Below are 25121 nucleotides of genomic sequence, written 5' to 3'. Positions count from 1 at the left end.
TGTACCATAATTTGTTTAGCCTTTTTTAAAAAAAAAAAGAGCACCTATTATTTCTCAATTCCACCAACAATGTATTTGTATTCCTATAATCTGCCTCCAACATTGATTACTGTCATTTTTGGTCATATTTGCTAATTTGCAGAATGTAAGGTGAAACTTCAAGGTTGTTTTGTTGTACATTTCGCTTATTAGTAGTAATATAGAACATTCTTTCATGTGATTGTAGATTCTTTACCATTCTTCTTTTCACTCTGATTGACAGTTAAAGGTGAAAACCTAGGATAGATGTGGGATATGATTTTAAATGGAGGTGGTCCAGAGTCCTTTGAACCTGGGTTAGCTTTGCCTGGGAGATCAATTCAGTGAACTGGAAAGTGTTTCTAGGTAATACATTATTATGATTATGATCACATGACATTTGAATGACACCTTTCAAAGTGCTTTTCACAATTTCACCCCCTTAATTTCAGTGATTCTTCTAACCATTAGTGATCCTCAAATATTCTCATATTTATCTGTTTATATGTACTAACCCTCAGTAAGATGTAATCTCTTTGAAGGCAGAGACCATTTATAATTTTCATCTTTGTAGCCCCAGCTTCTAGCATATGCCTTATATGTAAACAGGTGCATGATAAATGTTTATTTATTAATTAATTGATTTGTATTGGTTGTGGGGCAAAAAAATGTATCTGTTGTTCCCTGGTGTGATTAGCTTAGGGTGTAGGTCTGAGGGGGTGGGCAGGAAGTGACAATTCTGACATTAGAATAAATTCTTATGAAGTAATGTGAAGTTCTCAGTTGAAATCTGGGATTTCCCGCCCTCATCATCCCAGTCCTTCCAGTGACGTTGGTTGTTGGGGTGTGGGGGAATGAGTGATCTGGCTTCACAACCCTCCTCACCTGCTCCCTTGGCCCCAGGTTTCGGCAGGGAATTTCACTTTGAGACAAATGATTCCCAAAGGGTAGATATAACTTCTCTTTTGCTTTATTGCCTGAAATTTTAGTTTCTTCATTTTTTTGGAATGGGGGGAGAAGAAGAATGTGGAATGAGTAGGGTAGGATTAGGCAACAGGCTCTTTCCCAGTCAAACACCTGAACTTATTCACTGGGTGTGTCTGGCTGCTTATGTAGGTTCTTTCTGAACTGTGTCAGGTTTCATAATCAGCTCACTTTTTTCCCCTGGGAGAAGCAGTCTTGAAATAGAGAGCTCTGTTCTCTTTCCATTTCTTCTTTATTGAAATACATTCTTCCACCACAAAGGATTCAGAAGAGAGAGAAAGACAAGAATCCCCAAATGTCAGGAAGAAAATTTTGACATAATAAACAGCCACCTCATTCAGACCTGCTCCATAGGAGAACTCTGCCAGACAGTCAGAACACTGTCCATCTACTCTGGGAGCCTCGGGAAAGAGAATCCTCTTGGACAAAACCAGAATAACCTATTTTCTTGGACTTACCCAACTTCTATCAGCAATACTCAGGTATCGTGATGTTTGAATGTGTCATATTTCAGTGAGCCTTGTCCTATCTCTGGAACTGAAATCAAACATTCAGCAAAATATCATAGCATTTACTTCTATGAAATGCTTCTCTCTACTTTTGAATAACTCCAAGATAGTTTATCTTCATTTCTTCCATTCCCTGGTCATTTCCTGGCAGGCCTGGCAGAATTGGAGGATACAACTATCCATTCTGCCTCTTTCTTCCTATCCCCAAGGTGCATTCTTTGCATTCCTTTTTCATTTATGGCTTCTTTCTTTTCTGTTTTTTTTTTCCCCCTTAACTGTACTGAGTAAATTAATACCCAGAGATTGCTTTTCCAAGAAGAAATGATTATTATAAACCACAAAGCTCCTATGGTACTTGTTTCTTAAATTGGTGGATCTTGCATGAATCCCGGTGGTGGAGAAAAAGATCTTCTGGAAACTATCTTCCCCCTTTATCTAAAGATGATCTTCAACTATGCTTGCTTAAATGATTGGGTTGAATCCATAGGTTAGGGGATTGATGAGATGATATGTTTATTTAAAAAGATATCATGAATGGCTAGGTGGCACAGTGAATAGAGCACTGGCCCTGGAGTTAGGAGGACCTGAGTTAAAATCCAGCCTCAGACACTTGACACACTAGCCGTGTGACCTTGGGCAAGTCACTTAACCCCAACTGCCCTTCCTTCTCCTCCAAAAAACAAAATAAATAGATAAATGAATAAATAAAAGATATCAAAAATAAATTACAAATTCATTCCAGAAACAGAATAATATCTAACATCTCAAGGGATCTGAGGACATATCTAGTCTAACTTCCTACCTAAAATAGAAATCCCTTTACAGCAAGTTCTTATAGGTGGTCATTGAGCTTTTGTTTGAACAGATGGCATAGAATGTTAGCATAATGAAGTGTGTTCAGATGAAGTAATGTGAGAGTTCTGCTCTACTGAAACCACATCTAGAATATCATGTTCAGGGAAGCCCAGGTTCTAGTCCTTGCTTGGCTACCAATTGTCTAAATGACCTTGAAGTAATTTAGCTTTTATGGATTTGAGCTTCCCAATCAGTAAAATGAGGGGTTTACTTTGTTATAACTTTTTAGTTTGCTATAACTTATTAATTCCTCAGCTTTCCTTTGGGAGTTGCAAAAAATAAATAAATTTGATCCCTATTCCATAGGATAGCTCTTCAAGTATCTGAAGACAACTACTGTGTCCCCACTAAGTGTTGCCCACTAAAATGAAAGGGAGAGAGAAAGAAGTAAGTATTTGTATTGTGCTACTATGTGCTAAGTGATTTCTTAAAATAAATTTTTTATGTTAAAAACAAATATTATTCATTTCATCCTCACAATAACTCTGGAAGGAAGGTGCAATAACTCCATTTTTTAGTTGAGGAAACTGAGGCAGACAACAGTTAAGTAACTTGTCCAAGATCACATAGCTAGTAAATGTCTGAAGCTGGATTTGAATGTAGGTCTTTTCAAGTAAGGGAAGCTGGGTAGCTTAGTGGATAGAGTGGATAGAGTCTGGAGTCTAGAAGACTCCTCTTCATACTGTGTGACCTTGGGCAAGTCACTTAACTCTGTTTGCCTGTTTCATCTGTCCAATGGGCTGAAGATGGAAATGGCAAACCTCTCCAGTATCTTTGTCAAGAAAACCCCAAATGATGTCACAAGGAGTCGGACATGACTGAAAAAGACTGAACCACAAAGAACAACAATTCCCAAGTCCAGGCCTATGGCTCTATCCACTGGGTTACCAGATGCCTCTAATTTGGTTGTCTCTTATATTAATACTTCAAGGATCTGAATAATGCGACTTATTTATGTGTGCATGTCAGTCCCTACATAGCTTAGTCAGAAGTTTTCTAGAGTTTTTGTGTCCCAAAAAGTCATCATCCTAAAAGTCACATCTGATTCTATATAATTAAGCTAGGATGCACTTGAAATTTTTCTAGCTTGGTTGGACTTTTCAGAGTCTGTGCTTTACTGTAACTCTCTTTGAGAATCTAGGGTCACCTTCATGTCACCTAGTCAACTAGGAGACATAGTAAGTAAGAGCATGGGACCTCTTATTGTTGTCACCAGCATTATCATTAATAGGATCTGGGAACAATAAGAGTCATCGGAGTACATTGGACAGTAAGCAGGCTCTCCTTCAGTGGTGTTCTCCAAGGTCAATGACCACTTGTTGGGGGAGCTGTGCAGGAGACTCTTGGTCAGACATGGATTGGATTAGATGTCATCTGAGGTCTCCTAGGGCTGAGATTCTGTGATCCTGTGGCCAGTAGACAGAAGCCACAGGGGAGATTTCAGTTCAGTCTATGGAAGAACTTTCTAACAATAAACGGTCTTGTTTTGCAGTCATTTCAGTCATGTTTGATTCTTTGTGACCCTGTTTGAGTTTTTCTTGGCAAAGACTAGAGTGGTTTGCCATTCCCTTCTCCAATCATTTTACAGATGAGGAAACTGAAGCAAAAGGGATTAAGTGAATTGTTCAGGGTCACATAGCTAGTAATTGTCTGAGGTCAGATTTTAATTCATGAAAATGAGTCTTCCTGACTTTAGGCCTTGAGCTCTATCCACTGCACCACCTAGCTGCCCCACAATATGGTCTATCTAACAGTTAACTGGACTGCCTCATGAAGTGGTGAACTCTCTAGCGGTACAGTTTTTGAGTAGAGGTCCCATGACTACTGTGGTAGCATAGTGCCAAAAAGTAAGAAAGACAGAAAAAAGAAGAATAGAAAAGATGGAGAGGAGAGAGAGAGACAGAGAGACAGAGAGAGACAGAGAGAGACAGAGAGAGTGAGAGAGACAGAGAGAGACAGAGAGAGTGAGAGAGACAGAGACAGAGACAGAGACAGAGACAGAGAGAGAGAGAGAGGGAGAGACAGAGACAGAGAGACAGAGAGGAGAGAGGGGGAGAGGACAGAGAGAGAGAGCGAGAGAGAGACAGAGAGAGAGAGAGAGAGAGAGAGAGAGAGAGAGAGAGAGAGAGAGAGAGCACACACTGGACATAATGGCACACACCTGTAATCCCTGCTATTAGGGGTACTGAAGCTGGTGGACCACTTGAACTCAGTTCTGAGCTAGAGTCAATTAAGGCAATCATGTGTCCACACTGCCTGGCACCAATATGGTGAGATTATGATGGGTGGGGATGCACTAGGCTGCCTAAGGAGGAGTGAACCAGTCTAGGGAAACCTATTTGACAAAAGAGAAGAGAAATGCAAAGCAAAGAAAGATGATAGCATCTTATACAAGAAGGTTCTTGCTAAATGCTTGTTGGATTCAGCTTTGTGGTATAGAAAGTATTCCCAGATTGGGTGGGAGGCTGAACCAGAGGCCACCTTAAGCACGCGCAGTGCCCAGGGTGGTAGAGGGTGCGTAGGCACCTCAATATCCCTTTTAATTTAAGGTATGATTATTGGGAGGCTTCCAGGGTTCAATTATATTCAGTCTAATGAGCATCGATTAAATACCTACTCTTTGCCAAGCATTGTGCTCCATGTTGGCTTGGAGATGGGTCTCCTCCCTTCAGACTGGGAGTTTTCTGAAGCCCTTTAAGGATGCTTGGCCACAAGTGGCGTATCTGTTCCTTAATGTTGCATGCCTTATGTCTCTCCTAAGACAGCTGTCTGCGGTCCGTCTCCTCAAGGCCTTTCTTGGGTTCCTTGAAGATGTTGGTGTGGTTACTTTTCTCCTCCATTCTGGCCCTTGGACACTGCGGTGAGTTTTCTCCTCCTTGGATTACAATGGCTCTAAGTAAACAGGTGGGCAGTAAATGTATCCATGCTGCCTTTTATCTCTGGTAGTGATGTGGGGACAAGGGCAGGCCAGGCATGGACACTGACTTCTCCTTGTCAGCCTTGAACCACCACCCTTGCAAGTTCTGACCAGCCTGTCTTCCCTGCTATTTCCACCCTATTCCTTTGCTTCTTTTTAACCTTATTGCTGGGGCCAACGTGAAACACAGGGTCAACATGGTGAAGACATGGACTTAGATATAATTCTATTGCATCTGCACCACACAATTTAAACCTTATACATATTATAATCTTAATTGTTTCATATGTGTTAGTCTTTACCCCAGGCTAAAATGCAAGTTCTTTAGGGACAGGGTCTTTGTCTTATACTTTCCTTATTTCCCAAGCAGTGTTTAGTGTAGGCGTGTCAGTAGATGCTATTATTATTAATTATTTATGGTGCTTTGAGGTGAGCAAAATGCTTGTTTAAAGCAGTGGGTGGAAGCTATAAAGAGGCAAATTTCAACTCAATGTAAGGAATCTCTTCCTAACAATTAGAACCATCCAAAAGTAGAATGGGCTTCCTTGAGTGGTAGGTTTGCCCTTGTTGGAGGCCTTCACATAGACTGGATAACTTCCTGCTAGGCATGTTGGAGAGGGTCATTCTTGTTCATGATCACTAACATTTATACAGCATTCACTATATTCCAGGTACTGTGCTAAGTATGGTATCATTTGATATGATCTCATTGGGAGAGAGGTGCTATTATTATCCCCATTTTATAGTTAAGGAAACCCAAGCAAACTGAAGTGAAGTGATTTGCCCAGCGTCACACAGCTAGGAAGTATCTGAGGCCTCATTTGAGCTCAGGTGTTGCTGACTTCAGGTCCAGAGCTCTATCCACTGTGCCACCTGGCCACCTGTTGATATTGTTCAGGTAGGAGCTGGACTAGCCAAGCGCCGAGATCCATTCCAACTCAGTGATTCTCCTGTGTAAAATGAGGCGGTTTGTTACTATCCCACTCCTGATATGAGAAGTAAGGACATCAAAGTGAGAATTAAGATTTTTTTTTTAGATGTGGTCAACAAGAGAATTTATTTTGCTTGACTAAATATGTTTAATTCATCTGGGAGAACAAAATGTCAAGACTATCAAAGGAATTAATGAAAAAAAATACAAAGGAAAGTGATCTAGCAATACCAGATCTCAAGCTATATTATAAAGCAGTAATCACTAAAACTGACTGGTACTGGCTAAGAAACAGTGGTGGATCAGTGCAATAGGTTAGTGCCGATCATGTTCCACAGTCAATGGCCATAGTAACCTAGTGTTTGGTAAACCCAAACACCCCAGCTTTTGGGATAAGAACTCACTATTTGACAAAAACTGCTGGGAAAAATGGAAAACAATAAGTCATAAATGAGGTATAGACCAACATTTCACACTCTGTAACAAGATGAGGTCAAAATGAGTGAATGATTTAGACATAAAAGGTGACATCATAAGCAAATTAGAAGAACAAGGAATAGTCTACCTGTCAGATCTACAGGGAGGGGAATAATTCATGACCAAAGAAGAGATAGAGAACATTACAAAATATAAAATAGATAATTTTGATTATATTAAATTTAAAAACTTTTGTACAAACAAAACCAATGCAACCAAGATTAGGAAGAAAGCAGAAAGCTGGGAAACAATTTTTACAATGAGTGTCTCTGATAAAGTCCTTATTTCTCAAATATACAGAGAACTGAGTCAAATTTCTAAGAATACAAGCCACTCTCCAATTGATAAAATGGTCAAAAGTTATAAACAGGCAGTTTTCGGATAAAGAAATCAAAGCTATCTAGAGGCATTTGAAGAAGTGCTCTAAATCACTTTTGATTAGAGAAATGCAAATTAAAACAACTCTGAGATACCACTGCGTACCTATCAGATTGGGTAATATGACAAAAAAGGAAATTCATTACACGTGTAGTCAAAAACAGTGTTTTTGTTTTTCTTTCTAAATGGAGGAGTGGGTGGGAGGGATTTTCATTGATTGAAAAAAAATAATATAAGGAAGGAGTTCAACTAGCTGGACTCCAAGATCTGTTCCATCTTTAACATTTTATGGCACAGAATTAGACACTGAAATGCTGCTACTCAAATTAAGAGGCAGAAGGAAAAGTGTATTTTTGGAGAGTGGGGAGGGATTTTTAATCTTAGACAAGGTGGGGCCAATGAATTCTTTTTCTTTTCCTCCAATTGATCTGGTTAGGCTTTCTGAAGGAGGATGGAGATAGTATTAAGGAGCAGTCAATAAACATTTATTAAGTGCTGTCCACAGGCACTGTACTAAGAGGTGGGGCTACAAAAAGGGGCAAAAGACAGCCCCTGCCCTCAAGGAGGTCACAGTCTAATGCAGAGACAACAAGCAAACTAACATGCACAAACAAGCTATATATAGGACAAATAGGGATTTAATAAGAGAGGAAAGGCCGGAGAATTGAATGGGATCAGGAAAAACTTTTGTAGGAAGTGACAGTTTAGCTGGCAGTTAAAGGAAGCTAGGGAAGAGGAAGAGGGAGAGCAGTTTGAAAGATGGGGGAAGAGGCTGGGCGATGGCCAATTCTTGGGGCAGTAACCAGCTGGAGGATGTATATGCCTTTAAAAACTTTCTCTTGAGGTTCGGAAGGGGCCACAGACAAACAAGTCAGTGGAAGAATTACTGAGTGAAATTTGAATTAAGATTGAATTTCTTTAAAATGAAATACTTTTAAAAACCTAAACAAACTGTGCATGAAAAAAGATCTACTCTGACACAAGCAGTCCTTTTTCCTCTTCTTGTGTGGGGAAATATTCACATTTGTCATTGTTTTTCCAAGTTCATAATAATAAAAGGAAAATTAAAACAAACTAGAACTCTGTTTAAGAAACACTTAGGGCCCAATGATGAGAATGTATTTTCTCTTGCAGATGACAGTCCCAACCTCCTTATTTCAAATGAAAGCAAGACAGACTCCATAGGAAATGATTTTCAAAGTTTGATCGACAATATTACTTTGCTCCTTAAAAAGGTGAAGAAACCTTATGAAGGTGAGTGATCATCTAGCCTTGGTTGGATTGAGTCAGTTGGTCTTGGATGTTTCTGCTGGTTGGGGGAGAAGTAGAAGGATGCCATTCAATAACATGGATCTGAAAGAGGTTAGGAGAAGCTGAAGCCTTTACTAGCTGTGATGGAGGCTGGGGATGGGGAAGTGAGGAAGAGACCCAAAGAGGTGTTAGTCTGCCAATGGTCTTGATAGTGTTGGTCAGTGGTCCAGGGGATGGGAAGAGGAGAAGTCTAGAGAAAGCAGATTGGGCTTATGGTCTTCAGTCTGATGGGGGGTGGGGACACACAACTTTCACCCTCATGGAGTCTTGATTTAGATAGGGGAAGACACAGCCGCTGCCCTTGAGCTACCAGGTGACAAAGGACATTTGAAGTCCTTGCCCTCAGGTTGCTCCTGGGTTGATAAGGAAGACATATACATAATCCTCAGGGAGCTTCCAGTATGATGGACAGTTAGACTATACATCTGGGATGCAGAGAGACAGAGAAAACCAAGAGCAAATGAGTGTAGTACAAAATTAGTGCACAAGGAGAAGATGAATAAAAGTGTGATTTGGCGTCACATATGGACCTTTATGTACCAAAGTACCTCAGATCGTAGAAAGAGTTCTAGCCATGGAATCAGAAGACCTGGGTTTGAATCCTGCCTCATACTTACTATATATGTTACTACTATGTATGTTACCTTGGCTGGGTGACTTCCCTTCTTAGGACCTCAGTTTTCTCATCTGTAAAATGAGAGAGTTGGACTAATTGAAGTCTAACATCCATTCCTGCTTTAAAACACAATGTTCATGCTGTTGTGAAGGAGAAGAGCTTCAAAATGTTGATGGGGCTGGGGAGGCCAGTTCATTAGAGAAGTTTATATGGAGAAGCCAGGTCTTGGAAGAAGAGGGGGGACAGAGCTCAGGGGCAAGGAAGGAAGAGGCCTGTCCAGATGGAGAACACCTAGAGGCAGCAGAGGGTGATTTCAGCTCACAGGTTTTGCTGCCGGAGGTAGAAAGTCTATGCTTGGGTGGGAGTGGGGGGGCATTCATGAGAAATAAAGACAAGGTAATGAAGAGGAAAAGGGATTACTTTATGGGAGAGGGCCTCATTTCTGTGCCTCTCTTAAACATTAGGGGCAGAGAAGAACTCCTGATTTCTTTTTCTTTTTGGAGGCAGTTTAGATTAAGTGAATTGCCTAGGGTCACATAGCTAGTAAGTGTCTAAGGCTGGATTTGAACTCAAGTCCTCCAGATTCCAGGGCCAGTGCTCTATCCACTGCACTACCTAGCTGCCCCAGGAACCCCGCTTTTAAAGCACCAGCCTGGATGAGATGCCCAGGAGTCTATCGAGAAACTCTAAGGAGAAAACCTCAAGTGAAGTCTCTGTGGTTTTTCCCCTTCAGGTTCCTTCCAGATGATCCCTCGATCAGAATGGGGAGCAGGGGCTTCTAGCTGCAACACCCAGTTGAGGACTCCTGTACCGTACCTCATCATCCACCATATCCTTGGGCACGAGTGTCATGAGAAGGGCACCTGCCAGCAGGTGGTGAAGGGCCTACAAGAGCTTCACATCAAAACGAACGGCTGGTGTGATGTGGCTTACAAGTAAGACACAGGGACAGTGGCCTCCAGGCTGGCCAACAAAGTCTGACTCAGGTGGCCTGGGTTCTTCATTCCATTATTGTCAATGCTGAGTCATGTCTAACTCTTTGTGACCACTCCATTTGGGATTTTCTTAGCAAAGATACTGGAGTGGTTTGCCATTTCCTTCTCCAGCTCATTTTACAGATGAGGAAACTGAGGCAAACAGGGTGAAGTGACTTGCCCAGAGTCACACAGTAAGTGTCTGAGGCTAGAACTGAACTCACAAAGATGAGTCTTCCTGACTCCCAGCTTGGCACTCTATCCACTGAAGCACTTAGCTGTCCTTCATTCCATGTTATCCTTATTTAGTCAGTTAGGTAGTTCAGTGAATAATAGTGTGCTAGACTTAGAGTCAGGAAGATCTGGGCTCAAATCTTTGCTCAGACACATAAGCAGTGTGATCCTGGGCAACTCACTTAGTTTCACTCAACCTCAGTTTACTCATCTGTAAAATGGTGATAATAATAGCACCTATCTCATATGGCTGTTGAGAGAATCAAATGAGATAACATGCAAAAGGCACTTTACAAACCTAAAAGCATTATGCAAATGTTAGTTGTTATTTCTATCACCATCACCATCATCATCATTACTTTCAGGATTCTTTTATGGAAGGCCTGTCTATTCATAGTGCTTGGTTGGGTTGGACCACTTAGAAAGTAGCACTTATTTTCAATGATGTGTACAAGCTACTAGAGGGTGGAAATTTAGTCCACTGAATAATAATAATATTGTACATATTGTGCATATACATGTGAAAGGCAGTGTGGTAATAGTGAAGAGAGCTGGCCTCTCAGTCAGGAAGACCTGGGTACCAGTTGTGCTACACACTGGCAGTGTGATCCTAGGCAAATCACTTAACCTCTCAGCGTCCCAGGTAACTCTCTAGGAAAATAAGTTGCAGAAAAGGAGAGAGAGTTTCCCTCTAAAACCATCCTACACTCATTTTAGAGTTGAGGAAACTGATGCAGATAGAACTTAAGTGACTTTCCAAGGATCATACAGCTAGGAATTATCTGAGGCTGGATTTGACCACAGGTCTTCATGACTTCTGGTTCAACATTCTGTTTACTGTGCTTTAGTGAGAATGACCAGGTGAAGGGATTTAATAGGAAAAAATGGTGGTCTTACAACCGAGGTAGGCCCAGGCAGGCAACAAACATTTATTAAGACCTAACTATATTCCAGGCACTGTGCCAAGTGCTGGGGGATACAAATACAAGGAAAAAGAAAGATGGTCCCTGTCCTCAAGGAGATTACATTCTAACAAAGCAAGACAACACAAAAAAAGGAAGCAGAAAAGGAAAGAGGAAAGAGGCAAAGCATTATAGTAAAGTCTGGAGAGTGAGAAGCAGAGCCGGAGCAGACTGAGGGTTGGCTTGGGCTCCTCCCGAAAATGGACTTGCCAGAGAGAACTCCCCTGTGGGAGAAGAAGACTGGAGGCAAGAAAGAGAGGCAGGAATGAGAGGGCCCTGGGGTCCTAGAGGTTCTCCAAATCAGCTTCTTAAGCAAAAGCTTTAATTCAATTAAACCGAATAAGCATTTATTAAACACTGTACCAGGCACTGTGCTAAATATTATGCATACAAAGGAAAAAAATTAAGTAGTCCCCTCAAAGAGCTCCTGGATAGGAAAGGCATGACTAGATAGCTATTTGTCTGGAAATAATAGGAGGGATTTTTAATGGACTACAGCGGCAAGTGGATAGAATGCTTGGCCTGAAGTCAGTGGTAGATTTAAGCATGGGCCACTAGGTGGCGCCACAGTGCACAGAGCACCAGGCCTGGAGTCAGGCTGATTCCTCTTCCTGGGTTTGAATCTAGACTCAGACACTTACTAGCTGGGTGACCCTGAGCAGATCACCTAACCCTGTTTGTTTCAGTTTCGTCTTCCTTAAAGTGAGCTGGAGAAGGAAATGGCAAGCTACTCCGGCATCTGTACCAAGAAAATGGGGTCATGAAGAGTCATGACTGAAAATGACTGAACAACATAGGATCAATGTGAGTCAACAGTGTAGGCATGAACAGGAAAAGCACCTTGCAGAAGGTGAGATTTGAGCTGAGACTTAAAGGAACCCAAGATAACCAGGAGATGAGAAGCAAGAACATTTAAAAAAATTTTACAGATGAGGAAACTGAGGCCCACGAATGTTAAGCAACTTTCCCAAGGTCACAGTAATAGTATACATTGACTTGATTTGGACTCAGGTTCTTTTTATCTTGAACCAATTCTCCTTCCATTGCATTCTGCTACCTTTTTTTGTTGTTGTTATTTATTATATTCTGTTAGCAAGATGCTTAAATCTTTTGTTCAGCTGTGTCTGACTCTTTGTGACCTCATTTTAGGTTTTCTTGGCAAAGATACTGGAATGGGTTTGCCATTCCTTCTCCAGCTCACTTTACAGATGAGAAAACGGAGACAAACAGGATTAAGTGACTTTCCAAGTGTCACATAGCTCATAAGTGTCTGAGACCAGATTTGAACTCAAGAAGATGAGTCTACCTGACTGTAGGCCCAGCAATCTATCCACTATGGTTCCACCTCGTGGCCCATGCTAAATCTACCACTATTAATTTTCTATCCAATTTCTTTCTTATATTAGTTAATTCTTCCTTTATCCATTGAGTTGTACTTCATTAGGTATGCAGCAAACCAATATTGGTATGCTCTCATTATCAATAGGATACTTTTAAACAAGACAGAATTTTCTTTATATCTTGATGCTTTCTAAGTTGAATTTAACTTTGTAAGACATCCCTGCAACTTGATTTTATCAAGCAAGCTGTAGCATGGAAAATCTGGATCTATGCTATAACCTTAAATCTATGTTCGTCCTTTGGCATTGTATCATTTATCCTTCTGACTCACTACTCTTAAATCTATTCTTCATCCTCACTGTGGCCTCCAGGCACTACTACACCCCTCTCTCTTCTCCCAGTGCATTTTACTTATTCTGGTCTCACTTTCTTCCCTCTATAATCTTGACCCTGTTATTCATTTGAATGCTGCCATCTACCCTTTTCTTACTGCCTTGTTCTACCAACGCTCATGTCTACAGACACACTACAATCTTCTGTTACCCATAATATCTTATCTTGCTTTCTCTGCTCATAATGACTTTTTTGCAGAATGTCTCTGGAGGAAGTCACATAACTGTGCTTCCCAGGTCTGGTAGAAATTCATGTAGAAGCAGTGAGATAGTTCAATGAGAACTGTGAGTGCAGGACCCGAAGTCAGGAAGACCTGAGTTCAAATCCAACCTCAAACACTTAATGGCTGTGTGACAGTTATTGGTCACTTAACTTTTCTGTACCTCACTTTTCCTCATCTGTAAAATGGGTATGATAATAACATTTGTTTCACAGGGTTATTATGAGGATAAAATAATGTTATAAAGTGCTTTGTAAGCCTTAAGTCACTGTATAAATGCTATATTATTAAGCATCAGAATAAGACTGTATGGGAGAAATTGACCATTGTACCTTTTATAATATGACTCTTAAAAGGGAATACAGTGCTCTAGACACAAATGTTCTCCTCCAGAACATTGCAAGAAAAAAATGATTCTAGTAGGTTGGGGAGTTGGGGTTCATCTCTATAGCTAGGTTGTACCATTGGCCTTTAAACATTGGATTTCTTTGCATCCTGACAGTTTCCTGATTGGTGATGATGGCAATGTGTATGAAGGCGTGGGCTGGGCCATCCAAGGCACTCACACTGTGGGCTACAATGACAAGTCACTGGGGTTTGCTTTTGTGGGGAGCGTAGCAGGTAATGGTCAATCCAACCAGGTCCTAACTTAAAGACTTTTGAGCCCCTGCACAGACCATTTACAAAGAAAGGGGACAAAGATAATCCCAAGGTAGATCTGGGAAATATAAACCCTACAACCTGATTAATTGAGGGTTTGTTTTCTTTTTTTTGGGGGGGTTTCAGGTCAGAATTATATAGCTAATTCATATAGATCTTCCCTTCATTTTTCCCAGGGAGAGACATGTTGGTCTATATATTTTATTCTATATATTTCAGAAATATTACAACTTCAATCAATTCTCAGTGACCATTTTTATCATAGTGTTATGAATCTGTATACTCGGGGGTGGCTAGGTGGCATAGTAAGTAAAGCGCTGGTCCCAGAATTAGGAGGACCTGAGTTCAGTTCTGGTCTCAGACACTTAACACCCACACAAAAAAAACTAGCTGCGTAAACCTGGGCAAGTTACTTAACCCCAATTGCCCTCCAAAAGGCAAAAAAAAAAAAAAGAATATACTCCCCAAATGTTTTTCTTTCTGAAATAAACGGTTTGTTTTGAAAGTGTTACAAACATCAACTAGGAATAAAATCTCAATAGGTATTTCTCTCTGTCTCTGTCTCTCTCTCTGTCTCTGTCTCTCTCCTCTCATTTTACAGATAATGAAAGTGATGTTTTAAAATATGAAGTGACTTATATAAGGTCACATAGCTAATAAGTGGCAAGGCCACGATTGGAACCCAGGACTTTCGGTGCCCATTTCAAGCCCACTGCTCTTTCTGCCATCTCATACTACTATTCTCTACTCCCACTCTCTCAGTCCTCTGAGACTCCTCAGCTCTGGCTTTGAGCATGAACAGGAGACCTGCTGCCCATCCCTTCCCATGCCTTCCTCTTTCCCATATCTGAACTTTCACACATGCCACCCTCCTGATCAGTGGTACTCTTCCCATTTCCTCTTTTTTCTAGCTTCCTCCCTCCCTTGCTTCACCTCTTTTACTCCTATGGACCCTTTTCTAATTAGTACCATCCATTTCTGCTCCCTCTGGTCTCTCCCTTTGTCCTCAGCACTGATGGAGGATGAGAACAGGGGATGTTGTACACGTTGCAGTGGTTCCTAGATGGGGTTATGGAAAGAAAGGCACAGAGAGCTCTGCCCAGGGGCGGGGGTGGGGTGGAGGTGGAGGTGGGGGGTTGGCATTTGAGTTAAACTAATAGATGAATACTTTGGCTTGTGATCTCTTGTCAGGAAGTTCTCCCAGTGCTGCTGCCTTGGCTGCAGCTGAGAATTTGACCTCCTTTGCTGTCTTCAGAGATTACCTCTCATCTAACTACATCCAACCACTATTTGTTCAAAGTGAGTCCTGTCTGGCCTCCCAAAAAAGCACAGTGGCCAAGAAAGGTAAGCCCTTGATGTAGTCCATTTGTTTTCTTTCTTTTAATTTTAAAACAAAATTTTAATTGATATCTGTTGGTTTTGCCTTGCATTTCTCACGGCATGCTTCCCCTCTGTATTCCCTTTCAATATGATACATTTAATACAATTTCATTTTTGTTTCATTTCATTTTAGTTCAATTTAATAAATATTAACTAAGTAATTGCATAATTAAAAGGCTTGTATGGCAGACAGGTGGTTCAGTGGTTAGAGCGATCGGCCTGGAGTTAGGAAAACCTGAGTTCAAATTTGGCCTCAGAATTTATTAACTGTGTGACCCAGGGCATGCCACTTAACTTCTGTTTGTCTTAGTTGACTGGAGAAGGAAATGTACCTCCAGGATGTTTTTTTTTGGAGGGAGGAAGGCAGGGCAATTGGGGTTCAGTGACTTGCCCAAGGTCACAAGGCTAGTTAAGTGTTAAGTGTCTGAGACTGTATTTGAGCTCAGGTCCTCCTGACTCCAGGGCTGGTGGTTCACTGTGCCACCTAGCTGCCCCACACCTCCAGGATTTTTGCCAAGAAAACCGCCACGGATGGTATTGGTGTGGTATGGTCCACTGGGTCCTGAAGAGTCTGACATGACTGAACAACAGCAACATGATATAAGGCAGTGGTGCCCAAGGTTCTTTGTTCTGAAAAATTTTGCAACAGAATATGTTGTGAACCCCCAAGTTAATTTAATATGGTATTTATACTATTACTTTAGCTTTATTAATTATTTTATATAATGACAGTGATAACAAGCTTATGATGCTTCAAACAGACACTTAATAATAGTAATCATAATAGTACCTATTATGCACCAGGCACTGTGTAAGTTATTTACAATTAGGATCCCATTTGATCATCACAACAACCCTGGGAGGTAGGTGCTATTATCATACCCATTTAACAATTGAGGAAATTGAGGCAAATAGAGGTTAAGTGACTTGCCTGAGATCACATAGCTAGTAAGTGTCTGAGGCTGAATTTGAACTCAGATCTCTTAAGTTCCAGACCTGGCACTCTATCCAATGTACCACCTATTTGTAATATAATCAGGCAATTACTTACTGCTCAAGGTACCGTCAAAGAACTTTTAACTCAAATTTCTGAGACCAGCAAGGTTGGAGAATCACTAAATGGGAACCACTGTGACTGGAGAGTTAGCCTTGGAATCAAGTGTATCTGGGTTCAAGTCTTGCTTTTGAGACATACTGGCTTTATGTTCGTGGATGAGTAGTTGAACCTCTAAGGTGCACAAGTCTATAAATTTCAGAGAAAGTGCTTATCTGCATTAACAGATGATTTCATCATCCAGAAATTCCCATACAAAGATAGCTCTTTCTTCTTCCCTTCTTTATGATTAACAAGTGCCAGAAGGCTGTGCTAGCCACTGAGGGAAATACGGAACTTAGATAGGACACCGTCTAGACCCCCTGACTAGTCTTTCCCCCTTCAAAGACCTTCTGACTTGTCCCTGTCTAGAGGGACCCTTCCTACTGTATCCTGGCTGATTTCCTTCAGAAAGAGATCCTGAATGGGGATAGTCAGAGTTCTGACGATGGGCAAGCTTTCAAAACTGAACCTCATCTAGCTCTGTCCCCTCCAGTCTCTCTTGGTAAAAGATATGGGTGTCTTTTAGGTGGAAGAATAATAATAATTGATGGTGATGATGAAAATTTCTGTAGCACTTCCTATGTGCCAGGAACTATATTAAGTGCTTTAAAATTTCATTCACATTTGATCCTTGGAGATGCTGTTACCATATTTTTGAGATGAGGAAACTGATGCAAATAGAGGTCAAATAGCTTGCCTAAGGTCACATAGCTAGGTGTCTGAGGCTAGATTTGAACTCAGGTCTTCCTGGCTTCAGACCTGTCTATGTATACATTATATACTCATCTATGTGTACTAAATAGCATTTTTTTTGGGTACAGACCTACAATTTCATCTGGCAGGGGAATTCCCAATGTGCAAAGAGGGGATAGTCCTAGCTGTGTGACCCTGAGCAAATCACTTAACTTCTGTATGCCTCAGTTTCCCTAACTCAGGTTTCCCTGATACACTCATTTTCCAGTGTGTTTTTAAAAAATGTCAATTAGCTGGGGACAGCTAGGTGGTGCAGTGAATAGAACACCAGCCCTGGAGTCAGGAGGACTTAAGTTCAAATTCGGTCTCAGACACTTAATACAAAAAGCTAGCTGTGTGACCTTGGGCAAGTCACTTAACCCCAATTGCCGTACCTTTCCCTTCCAAAAAGAAAAAAAAAAGCCCTCCAAAAAAACCCAAAAGTCAATTAGCAAATGTAATTGGTATTAGGTTTTGATTTACCACAATGATCCTAATAGGGGAACATATCTCACTGTAAATAGATTTCCTAAATGGGGAATGAAAATAATAGCATCTACCTGGCTGGGCTGTGGTGAGAATCAAATGAGATATTTGTAAAGTGCTTAGCACAACGATTGGCATAGAGTTGGCACTTTCTTGTTGGTTATTGACTAAGTGTTTCTTTCCTTCCTTTGTTCTTTTCTCCCACTGATAAAGATACACAGCCCTCCTGCAACTCATACTACAACTAGCTTATGGACACACATCTAGAATATGTCAGAGTCAGAGAGTCTCCCTACTTTTCATACTAAACCACATACATATATATATACTTGTGCATTTGTCTTCTTAGCTGAATATTTTCAAAGTCAAATAAGAGTTAATTTTTAAAATGAGCACCATTCATTTTTAAGACCTTGATTAGGCATCTCTCTACACTTGGCATATTTTTCTCTGGTTCTCCTCTATCTTCAATGAATGACCCTTGGATCTATGTAATCTTTTTTTAATTTCATGTTTTATTTTTTCTTAGTTACATGTAAAAACAATTGTTAACATTCATTTTTAAAACTTTGAGTTCCCCTTCCTATAGAGAAGGCAAACAATTCGATACAGGTTTTACATGTGTAGTCATGTAAAACATATCCATAATAGTCATGTTGTGAAAGAAAAAATAGACCAAAAAACTCAAGAAAAATAAAGTTTAAAAAATATGCTTCAATCTGTATTCAGACACCATCAGTTCTTTCTCTGGGGATGTGTAGCTTTTTTCATCATAGGTCCTTCAGAATTGTCTTGGAATGTTGTATTGCTGAGAATAGCTTAAGTCATTCACAACTGATCATCATACAATGTTGCTGTTACTATGTACACTTCACATTTGTATGTGAATGTATATAGTACATTTCACTTTGTATCAGTCCACAGATTATTTTTAAAGAGCACACTGACCTGTAGCCAGCTTTCTTTTTCCTATGCCTTGCTTACATAGACTCATATGTGGGTAGATACTCTATTGGTATCTCTGCCTGTTGGCCTTAGCATCTGTCCCAGGGCCTTGCTCTGAAATAACTGCCCCTTTTCTGTTCCTTGCTGCTTGTGGCAACTCAGTCAGCTGCAGGGCGTCCCCAGCATCACATGGACGGGCCTTCTCCAGAGGACAATGGGACATGTGCCTAGAAATAATTTTTTGCCATTACCTTGGGGTCGGGCTGGTGGAGGAATCCCTGAGTTACTCTGACCAGTGGCCTGGCCTTCTAGGGCTATGCCCATCTTGCTGAATAGCAGTTATATTGTAGAACATTGAATAGTGTAGTGGAAAGATTCAGAAGACTCTTTGGAGTTGGATGCCACGGGTTTGATCTGACAATGGCCAACAGCATGATCTTGACCAAGTTACTTCCCTTGCCTGATACTTGATTTCCCTATCTGTAAAATGGGGGTGATGAGAATTAGAAGACAGATTTGAATAGTGGCTCTGTCACTTGCTACCTGTGGGACATTGAGCAAGTCATTAAAAATTGGGGGTCTCAGTTTCCTCATCTGTAAAATGAATGGGTAAAACTTCACGACCCTTCTAGCTTTAAGTCTATGAGCTAGGAGCCTCTATGGCAAGAGCTGGGGAACTAGTGGATGTGAGTTCAAATCTGACTTCAGATGCTAGCTGTGTAATCCTTAGCAAGTCACTTAACCTCTCAGCCTCAGTTTCTCCACCTGTAAAATGGGAATAATAACACTTCAGAGCTGTTGTAAGGATGAAAGGTTATATATATGTATATATGTGTGTATTTTGAAAACTTTAAAGTGTTTTATAAATGATTGCTATTATGATCATGACCCTGCTAACCTCATAGGGTAGTTATGAAGAAAATCTTTTGAAATTCCTAAAGTATAGTAGGAATATAAACCTCTATTGTCATTACCATTGGCCTTCTAATTTTCCTGATTTCTTTCTCCTCTCTTTTCAGAATGCCCCGACATCATCCCTCGCTCCTCCTGGGGAGCCCGGGAAACTTACTGTGCTAAGCTGCTCGAGCCAGCCAAGTATGTCATCATAATCCACACCGCAGGCCATGGTTGTAATGTGACTGAAGAATGCAAGATAACCGTTCAAAACATCCAGTCCTTTCATATGGACAAGATGGATTTCTGTGACATCAGTTACAAGTAAGACACATGAAAAGTCCTTTCCTGTAGTTTCTTCCATAGCCAGCCAGGTTGGCAGTTCATTAATTGATCGTTACAACAAACCATGATTAGGCAGATCACTGTGGTACGCACTGGAAAAGATGCAAAGTTTAGGCGAGATAGGGTCCCTGCCCTCATGGAGCTTATAGTCTAATGGGGGAAGAAGCACATCTAATTATATTGGACAACATTAGGGGCAGCTAGGTGGATAATGGATAGAGTGAATGGAGTGCTGGGCTTAGAGTCAGGAATACCTGAGTTCAAATCTGACCTCAGACACTAACTGTGTGACCCTGGGCAAGTCACTTCATCCTGTTTGCCTTAGTTTCCTCATCTGTAAAATGAGCTGGAGAAGGGAATGGCAAACCACCTCACTCTTTTTGCCAAGAAAACCCTACATGGGATCATGAAGAGTTGGATATTGATCAACATCAACAACAAAATTGTAGGACTTTGAGTTAGAAGACATCTCAGTGTTTGTTTAGTTTAGTTCCATCTAGACCAGTCTCCAGGATGGCTTTTCTGATTTGGAATAACCTTGAACCTGAATCAGCTCTTCAAGTTAATGTTGAACATTAATCTACTATTGAATAGCCTGTGTTCAAGAGGTAGCATTTGGAGATAAACCTGATTTCTGAATCAGGAATACCTGGGTTCAAGTCCTGACTTGGACTTGGCTAGTGTGGCAAATTATAGTGGTTATGTGATTCTGGACAAATCATGTAACTTCTACAGCTCTCTAAGACTAAAAGATAAAGAGAAGGCACTGACCTGCATCCTAGTAAAAAAGTGTTCACTTTCAAATGTGTATTGGATTTAGAATTTGAAAAATATTGTAGAGATCATCTAGTCCAATTACCTTATTTTGTAGATATGAAATCTGAGGCCCAGAGAGGCCAAGTAATTTGCCCAAGGTTACACAGGTAGTAAGTAGAGCTGGGATTGGAGGCCAGGCCCTCTGGTTTCAGATCCAGGACTCTTTCCCTTTTATGAGTTCAAATTTAGCCTCAGACACTTATGAGTTCTGTGACCCTGGACAAGTCACTTAAGCCTGTTTGCCTCAGTTTCCCCATCTGTAAAATGAACAGAAGAAGGAAATGGTAAACCACACTTGGTATCTCTGCCAAAGAAAACCCCAAAATGGGTTCACAGAGTCCAGCATAAGTGAAAACAACACAACAATGATAACAATCTTTCTCTTATAATATGATATGGTGTCCTTATCTCTTTAATAGGTACTTGCCCTTTTCCCATTAATAATCTTTCCCTCCCTCTTATCAACCCCTCTCTTCCCCCTACACAGTCTTTCCTAGTTGATAATGATTCTGGATTCTGAGTCAAGCCTGAGTTAACGCAATCTTTAATCAGGATGAAAACTCTTCTGCTTTCTTGATGCTGTTTACCTCAATTCTGATAGCAATGTCCTTTCTATTTCTTTAGTTTCCTGGTAGGTGAGGATGGTAGAGTGTATGAAGGAGTGGGCTGGGACACTGAGGGCTCTCACACTTATGGCTACAATGACATTGGTCTGGGAATCGCTTTCATCGGCTTGTTCACTGGTAAGGAGGGGCTTGTGCGCAGTCGGTGGGTTTGGGGCCATGATAGCAGTGCATCCAGGACATGCCAGAATTCTATATTTATTGGGCTGTGAGAAGCCTGTAATGAATGAGTGAATGAGAAGATATTTCTTAAGCCCATGCTATGTGCCAGATGCATGCAACTTGGGGATAGAATGACTTTAAGTTTGTCTTTGGTGCTGACTTGGCAGCACCTATGACAAAAATTGGAGTTTGACTTTGGACTCTGGTCAAAAGGGGGATTCTGTCAGGCATTTGGGCCCTAAAGAGACACACATTCCATCTCAATCCAGCTTTTATGATGTCTCTTTTGTTCTCATTATCTAGGGAGATTGGAGTTGCTATTTCCTTTAAGGAAGGAGGGCAGGAGTGGGTAAATTTTCTTTCTATATCTCCATGTGTTTCATAGAAAGATTTCAGAACAATCTGGCAGATACTGTCAGTTCTGGGTTGCTAGATAATGGGAGTAAGGGAAGGGGAGAGAGTTTGCAGATGATGACAAAATAGAGCATAATTAAAATAATAATTTGGATTAAGTTTGAGAGATTGTTTTTTAAAAACCACAACAAAACTTTCTGATTACAGTTTTACCTTCCTGATGGAATCTGGAAGACTTAGGTTAAAATCATGTCTTTGACCAGTTGTAATGGCCATGGGCAACTCATTTAACCTCTCTCAGCTTCAGTTTTCCAATCTGTAAAATAGGAATAACAGGGGTGGCCAGGTGGCACAGTGAGTAAGAGTGCTGGCCCCAGAGTCGGGAGACCTGGGATCGGTTCCGGCCTCAGATAGTTGGCACCCACACACAAAAAATAACTGGCCGTGTAACCTTGAGCAAGTCACTTAACCCCGATTGCTTAAAAAAAAAATTAGGGATAACACTGCATGTAGTATAGGGTTGTCATGAGACATCAATGAATATTATGTAAAGTACTTTGAAAATTAACACATGTAAATTGTTATTGTTTTTATTATGGAATTTCATGGATCTCTTCCTTGTCTTTTTAGAAAGAAACTTTTGTTTTTTCCAGTCCCTGTTTGGATGAGCTTTGTCTAATATAAAAATGAGTCAGACTTCCCAGAGCACATGCCAAATGATAGGGAACAAGGTGCAAAGTAGGCTAGGGGTTTAGCAGGCCATTAGCCTGAGGTAACATGCTTCCTCTATATGGTTTATTAGATCTAAGATTTAAGGCTGAAAGGGACCTCAGAGGTCCTCTAGTCCAAGCCTCTTATTTTACAGGTGAGGAAACTGAGGCTCAGGGTGATTAGTGACTTTGTCCAAGGTCATACATTAAGCATCAGAGGTAAGACCTCAGGTCTTCCTAATTGAGAAACCACATGCTTTCCACTGAGCTATGGTCAATATGCATGAGGCTAATGGAAATATTACTGTTTATATTCTCTGGTCTGGTTCTCCCCAGGGCATCTTCTGAGACAGTATAGGAAGTACATATAACCCTTTCAGTGTCAACAAGGAATCCATCAGCCAATCAGCAAACATTTGTTTATTAAGCATTTATTATGTGCCAAGTTAAGCACTGGGGATACAAAGAAAATTAAAACCATTCTCCGCCCTCAAGGAGCTCACATTCTAAATGGGGAGACAATATGCAAACAACTCTCTATAAACAAGATATATAAAAACTGGATTGGAGTCAATCTCAGAGGGAAAATACTAGCTTTAAGGAGGCTCAGCAAAGAGTTCTTGTAGAAGGATGGATGAAATAATGGACCCCAAAAAGAGTTAAGTGAGTCATTTTATTGGAGGGACTTTGGTGCTAGGAGATCTTGGTTCCTAATCTCAGATGTGTGAACCATATATGTGAATCCTTGGTGCATTGTGGAGGAAAATGTATGCCCCTTGAGCAGAAGGCCATGGAACACTTTAGATGGTCTGGTTGGTGGTATTTTTCAGGAACACCTCCCAATGCTGCAGCCCTGAAGGTGGCCCAAGACTTGATCCAGTGTGCAGTGGACAAAGGCTACTTGATTCCTGACTACCTTCTGGTGGGACACAGTGATGTTGTCAACACGCTCTCCCCAGGGCAAGCTCTGTATGATAAAATCAAGACCTGGCCTCACTTCAAACACTGAGTATGTCTACCACTAACCTCTTACTTCTTCTTGGGCCCTGGGACTTACCTATCAGCATCTTCTGCCCGGGCCATGGGGGTAGGGAGGGCAAATCAGATACCAGACTCCGAAATTTGTCTGAGGCATATCTGATATCAGCCTTCCAACCTTTTCTTCTGCATATGAGCCTTCACACCAGCTATTCCCCTACCCTGGAACATCTTTGTGGAAAAGTGGGCCACCCCAGGCAGGAAAAGGAGCTGCTACCCAGACTCCAATATAAGCCTGGGATTCAATTCCAAATCTATTGGAGGAAATTGGGGCTGGAGTAGGGGGGAAGGAGTGTTTTCTTATACTTCTACTTACTCTAAAATTTGACCTTTACCCAGTAGCAATTCTCAAATCTCATCATGTACAATCCTCCTTTTCTGTTCTACTTCATGTATGGAAATGCTTATTTTATTTAGTATTTATTACATTCAGAATAAAAAAAATTAATTATAAACTTGACAAACATTAACAAACATGGATACTTTCCTTCTTCCCACCTCTTGTATCACTTTCCCTAATTCTCTACATCCTTCCTGCTCTCTGATGGTTATGCTGTTTGATCACAGCATCTGCAATTACTTCTTTGTCTCCGTCTGTAACATGAGGGTATTCCTGGTCTCTCATCCAACTAGGATCTTCTCAAATGTAGGGTCTATGTCCTTTTCCAAGCCAACCAACTGGAGATTCCTTGAGGTCAGGGACCGTTTCTTTTCAATTAGAGGGGAACATGGCAGGTGTCATGTCTTTTACTCTTGAATTGTCCTCTAGAGCCCAAGGCAGGGTTCTGTTCACAGGGGATGCTCAGGGTCTCACATAGGTTAATTCTGGCAAAGCTGATCCTTAACTATCTCCTTGCTTCATGCAAAAGGCTGGGAATTGGCACGAGGGAGCATACAGAGTCTTGATTATGCTTTTATATATAGCAATACATTACACTTTGCACATGCTTCTCCTAAACAAAAAAGGGTACTCACCATTTCAGTGGGGGGCAGGTATTTTGAAGAGTATTTATTGGGAGGTGCATGGTTAACCCTCCTTTTCTGTGTTCATGTTCTAGAAGAAAGGGAGCTACTGAAGAAGACAGAAGAAGGAGGAGTAAAAGGAGCTAGCCAGCTATGTGAACTTTTGTGAAACTCTTGTCACACACACACAGTGTGTTTGTACTATAAAACACTTTTTTTGTTTTTTCACCCACTTAATAATATTCTATTTTTTCCAATTACATGTAAAGATAGTTTTCAACATTCACTTTTATAAAATTTTGAGTTCCAATTTTTTTTCTCCCTCTTCTCCTCCATCCTCAAGATGGCAAGAAATCTGATATAGGCTATGCATGTACAGTCATATTAAACACATTTCCACATTAGTCATGTTGTGAAGAAGAAACAGAAGAAAGGGGGAAAAACCAAGAGAAAGAAAAAAATAGCAAAAAAAGGGAGAAAATAGTATGCTTCAGTCTACATTCAGACTCCATAGTTCTTTCTCTGGATGTGGATAGAACTTTCCATATGATATGACAATTTTTTAAACATCTGTTGTAACATAATAAAATTATATTAATAAAAATTCACAGTGGATGAAGTGCCAGTCCTGGAGTCAGAAAGACTCATCTTCCTGAGTTCAAATCTGACCTCAGACACTTACTAGCTGTGTGACTCTGGGCAAGTCACCTAACTCTCTTTGCCTCAGTTTCCTCATCTGTAAAATAAACTGGAGAAGGAAATGGCAAATGGCTCTATTATCTTTTCCAAGAAAACCC

The 25121-nt window shown here is 40.8% G+C and overlaps 1 protein-coding gene across 5 annotated transcripts; it reads left to right on the top strand.

Annotated features, from left to right (window-relative positions):
- Positions 1-825: 825 nt before the first annotated feature.
- On the top strand, positions 826-24949 carry LOC138153736 (peptidoglycan recognition protein 3-like). 5 transcript variants are annotated; one of them, XM_069078107.1, is made up of 11 exons: positions 827-1484; positions 2673-2753; positions 5132-5226; positions 8204-8323; positions 9730-9931; positions 13623-13741; positions 14972-15124; positions 19439-19637; positions 21099-21217; positions 23154-23332; positions 24420-24949. In XM_069078107.1, exons 3-10 carry the CDS (start codon positions 5178-5180, stop codon positions 23330-23332), a joined length of 1140 nt encoding a protein of 379 aa, XP_068934208.1. In that variant the 5' UTR covers positions 827-1484; positions 2673-2753; positions 5132-5177; the 3' UTR covers positions 24420-24949. The 5 variants fall into 5 exon arrangements, with proteins under 5 accessions (XP_068934209.1, XP_068934208.1, XP_068934206.1 ...); XM_069078105.1 differs by having other exon boundaries at positions 5128-5226; XM_069078108.1 differs by lacking the exon at positions 2673-2753 and having other exon boundaries at positions 826-1484; positions 5128-5226; positions 24423-24949.
- Positions 24950-25121: the final 172 nt, after the last annotated feature.

Source organism: Petaurus breviceps, unplaced genomic scaffold, assembly GCF_028583685.1.
Source record: "Petaurus breviceps papuanus isolate PSGF00001 unplaced genomic scaffold, PetGlider_PUasm1.0 91023, whole genome shotgun sequence".
Classification (NCBI taxonomy): domain Eukaryota; kingdom Metazoa; phylum Chordata; class Mammalia; order Diprotodontia; family Petauridae; genus Petaurus; species Petaurus breviceps.
The sequence above is the reverse complement of the archived record's forward strand: the minus strand, read 5'-3'. Positions and strand labels throughout refer to the sequence as shown.